General features: G+C 42.7%; 1 protein-coding gene across 1 annotated transcript in view; it reads right to left on the minus strand.

The window, feature by feature from the left end:
• The window catches only part of THSD4 (thrombospondin type 1 domain containing 4), a 566,919-nt gene that overhangs the window by 26,536 nt on the left and 535,368 nt on the right, over positions 1–5,015 (minus strand). Inside the window, 1 exon segment of the mRNA XM_007467843.1 lies at positions 1,692–1,867. Within this exon segment, the coding sequence (XP_007467905.1) occupies positions 1,692–1,867 (176 nt within the window).

Consider the following 5,015-nt stretch of genomic DNA (forward strand, 5'->3'; position numbering starts at 1 on the left):
TCAGCAGGATAAATCCCTCCCTATTGGCTTTGGAGCACAAAATCCTTTGTGCTCATGGCCTTCCTGGAGGGAAGCAGGGTGGTGGGCTAAATGGAGCCGCGGAATGCAAATCTGCAGTGAAAATACGAGCCAGGCAAGGAGACAGGTCACGCTGTGATATTTCTATCTCTACTGCTTTACGAAGGGGTTCTCCTGTTTACCCGCTGGGTCACCTAGAGCAAGTCCCTCAATCTCATGGTTTTCGATTTCTTCATCTGGAGAAGCAGGAGGTGAGAATCCAGTTGATCTCTGAGGTCCTGTTAGCTACAGGCATTCTCTGAGTCACTCCTGCATGGGTGGGTCCTGTTTGGTCCATGAGGGTGTCTATTCCACCCAGTTACACCATCAGCCTTTACCCCTTCCCTACGTGTGAAACGTGGCCTCCCCGTCTAGAAATCACCCAACAGAAGGCGGACATGAGAACCCCTGGGCCCCCTACATCCAGGAACCATGGTGGGGAGCAGAGAACCGCCGAGGGACACGGTGGTGTGACCACAAGTCCCTGCCGTCTACTCCTAATCCCCTCACTTCTCTTTTCACACAATCCAACAGTCATCCTGGGGCCGGAAAGCCTTTCCCCCTCTACTGTGCCTCTTCTGTGTGAACATTCTGCCAGTGCAAACCTTGTCCCATTTATGAAATTATTACTGGCCACCACATCCCAGACCACCCATAGTGGGCCTTTAGCAACCTGAGTTTTTACCCCTGAGCCATTTGAAACTTACCCGGAGTCCAACACCAGCTGGACAGTCTATAAAAAAATATTCAGAATGAGCTATATAACAAGACTTCCTTTGTAGTTTCTAGTCCATGAGCCACTAGGCCCAAAGGGAATGAACATGTAACTGTATAGTTGGACAGGTAATATTTATAAAATTCGAACTCGGCAAATATCAAGTAGACCAGCATGGCTTTGGAGATGGTGAGAGAATATATATCTATGGGTGAGCGCATTCTTTTTTATCAAAACGTGATTTTGAGCTTTTATTTCTGGTCACCTTTTATTTCCTGATCTTTTTAAGAAGATTGGATTCTAGTGGTTTCTTTTAAAAAAATAAGGACCATTTTTAACTCTGGGGCAACTGAATACTTTAGTTTCTTGTCAAAGAAATCAAAGTTCTGTCTTCTGCGAAGCAGGGAGTGACTAGTAAATCTCTATATTGTTACTCCAAGCTTTACTGTGTCATCTGGAGTACTCTGGAGTTCCTGTTTCTTCACTTGCTTTAATAGAATTTGAAGAGGGCTGGGAACTGTGAGTGGTCTCGTCGTCTCGTCTTGCTTTAGGCATTTGCTTTCTTTTGCCATAAAAAGAAAACACGCCAAATTAGCGTAGGAGGAAAGTGCCTGGAGGAGAGCCAATGCTCATGAAATAAAGGAAATGTTTTGCCTCTGATTTGGTTCAACAAGTAAAATTGGTTTTACTGGCTCAGTAAACGCTGAGGGTAATAAGCATCTGGGAGAGTTTAAGGTTTCTATGAGCTAGGTACATTCGGAGGTGAGGGGTAAAGAGGAAGGCCAAGCATGTAAGGGCACCCCAAAAGGCGCCGCTCAAATGCTCTTATTGAGCAAGGGCAATATCTGTTGTTTATTTGTTCTAAGTGTGGTGCTGAGAAGCAAGAAGATCCAAAATCCAGGCAAGAGTTCAAACTCACATAGACATCCAAGATCTCATTCGTGGGACCTTCGGCCAAAAAGGACTCTCCGGCAGTGCTCGAAATCTCATTTGGTCGCTTGTACGTGAACATGGTCCCTCCTCCTTCATATTTTCCAGGCCGGTCAATTGCCCAGTTCCCGTTGATGATGGAGCGGCCAGAACGACTTCGCAAGGCTGGTGAGAAAAATGAGAGTCCTCAGGTAAGCCCAGGTGTGCACAAGAAACTGACTGCCCCCTACATGCTGGCTTATTCATTCATCAGGTTTGTCATTATGATCCACTATGTGCAGGACACTGGCCTAGGCCCTGGAACAGGATGAGGCATCTAGATCACAGCCCTTCCGGCTTCATCACTTCTTCAGCCCACTTCAATCCCTTCCACCACTTGGACTTAGTCTAGAAAGGAAGGGTGGGAGTGGTTAGGAGAGAAGAATGTGGGAAATGAGAGAAAGGAGAAAGTTAGAGGTGGAAGATAAGGGGGCGGGGAAGGGAAACTGTGTTCTATCCCATTATCTAGGGGAGAGGTTGCACACTGGCAGCTCATGAGCTGCTTTTGGCCCACAAGTGGAATTAGTTTAGCCATTGTAGTGTTCTTTTTTTGTAAATAATTGAAACCAAATTTAAGAATTGGGCGATTTCACATAAAAATTTTAGAGTTCTAGCTTCTCTTGTAAAACAAGAAGACATGTTAACCTTGGCTTCACATTCTCTCATGGCAGCAGTCATGGAGCTGAGGAGGACTGCCTCTGTTAGATGGGGCCTGCGTGCTCTGGCTTGCCCTACTCCCCACCGCTCCCTAATGATCCCCAACACTGAGGCTAAGTCTCAGTTTATTACCCATTTATTTATGAATATAGATTATTTATTCCACATACGATCAAGCTGAATTAATATTTCCCTTATAGAATAGAAATTTTCTTAAAATTCTTCCTACTGGTATGTCTACTAAAAGTGGCAAAGCTAAAGACAGGCTAAAAGGGTCACAGGACTTTCTCTTACTTGGTCATCTTCATTCATTTGTATTACCTGACTTCTGTGGACTTTCGAGGGTGTAGCTATGTACCTACTCCCACATACACTGTCAGAATTCATCTTCACAACATTGCTAAGCGGATGTGCACCCTCATCTTTCAGAACATGGTTCAAGTCTGAGAAGGAAGTTGTTCAAGTTCATGAAGACAAGTGACAGAACTGCTATTTGGAGTCCAATAACAGTGGACTCAGGAGGGAGGTAAGAACAGAGAAGAGGGGCAAGGAACAAGGTGTTAGGGTTATTGAGAGAAGAAAGGACAGCATCTTAGAGCAGACTTGACTCCCTTAGACATTTGGTACCTTGAAACCCACAGGCGAATGGCAAATTGTATTTAAAGGAGATCCCACTTTAAGTGGCATGGTCAACAATGGGCCTGTGACAGTCACTGGCTCTGTGTACTTTCAATTTACATAGTTACTAAACTTAATTTTTTTACAATGTATTATGAAAAAAATTTACACATAAACAAAAGTAGTGAGAACGGTATAATAAACCTCCATGTACCCATCCCATCACCCAGCTTCAATAATTATCAACTCCTGGCTTAGCTATTTTCACTTTGCAAATCCCAGACACTGTTTATCCTTACATTTTCCAGTAGGTGTCTCTAAAATATAAGGACTCTTTGTTTCTTAAAGCCAGTTTCAGCAGCGTTTTCTACAATGGGCCTTCCCAGGCCTGCAGAGTCAGAAGCTGCTCTGAGAGGTGGAAGAGCCCCCAAGGTTGAGGTGGCCTCCCCTACAGACTCTATCCCTGGATGGCTTGTTGCCATGGCTCCTGGGAGACCACAGCTGTGGAACATCACATACCAAATTAGAAAATCACTTCAGCTTACTGAGTGGCAAGGAAGGGTCAGGAGTAGAGACTGAGGATGAATAGGTTTGGGGCTGTTTTCTCTCAAAACCACACTTCTTGAGAGTGGTCCATATGGTGTCTCCGTGTTTTCACCTCCCATTCATTTCTCAATCATCTCCAGTCTGACTCCTGCCCCCATTATTTCACTGAAACAATTCAAATGAACGTCACCAGGACCTCCATGTTGCCCATTCCAACGGGCATTTTCCAGCCTTCCTCTTATTAGATGTCTCAGCAGCATTTGGCACTACTGGCTGCTCCAATCTATTTGAAAGCTTCTTTCACTGGTTTCTGGGACACCTCACTCAGCTGGTTTTCCTCCTGCTCTCGGGCTGCTCACCTGTTCTTTCTTTTTTCTCTCATCTTTCTCTACTCGGCCATTAAATGTTAGCGTTCCTTAAGGCTTCAGAGTAGAGCGCATTTGGGTGCTGTACTCCTTTCATGGGTGATTGCATCTTTGCCCATGGCTTTAATTACTATATTACTATATTCCGGGGGCTTCCATATTTATGTCTCCAATCCAGACTTATCCTCTGGTCCCAGGCTTATGGGAGTTTTGTTCCCTGACCAGGGATTGAACCCAGCAGTGAAAGTGCAGAGTCCTAACCACTGTACCACGAGGGAATTCCCTGGTCCCAGACTTTTATATCTAATTAGCTATTTGACAGCTTCACTCAGATGTGTTGTGTAAGCCTGAATTCATCCTTGACCTCTTCCAGTATTTCTTTTTTTAACTGAAGCATAGTTTATTTACAATATCATATTAATTTCAGATTTACGGCATAATAATTTCGTATTTTTATATATTATACTCTCTTTCCTCTCCCCTTTGGTAACCTCTAGTTTGTTTTCTATGTCTGTGAGTCCATTTCTGTTTTGCATATACATTCATTTATATTATTTTTTAGACTCCATATATAACTGATATCGTGTTTTTCTCTGTCTGACGTATTACACTAAGCATAATATTCTCTAACTCCGTTCATGTTGCTGCAAATGGAAGAATTTCATTCTTTTTATGGCTGAGTAATATTATATATATATATATATATGTAATGGAATATTATATATATATATATATATATATATATCACATCTTATTTATCCATTCATCTGTTGATGGGCACTTGGTTTGCTTCCATATCTTGGCTATTGTTAATAGTGCTGCTATGTCCGTACATCTTTTTGAATTAGTGTTTTAGTTTTTTTTTGGATGTATATCCAGGAGTAGAACTGCTGGATCATACGGTGGTTCTTATTTCAGTAAATGGTACCACCATCCATCTAATTAGGAACCTAGGAATCATCCTGGGCACTTCCTCCCTTCCTTATCCCTTATATTCAATCCATCATCAAATTTTATTTGACCTTCTCCATATTTCTTGAACTCATCTACTTCTCTTTTTTTTTTTTTTTTTTTTTTTTTTTTTTTTT

The sequence above is a fragment of the Lipotes vexillifer genome, unplaced genomic scaffold (assembly GCF_000442215.2).
Source record: "Lipotes vexillifer unplaced genomic scaffold, Lipotes_vexillifer_v1.1 scaffold792, whole genome shotgun sequence".
In the NCBI taxonomy this organism is placed as follows: Eukaryota; Metazoa; Chordata; class Mammalia; order Artiodactyla; family Lipotidae; genus Lipotes; species Lipotes vexillifer.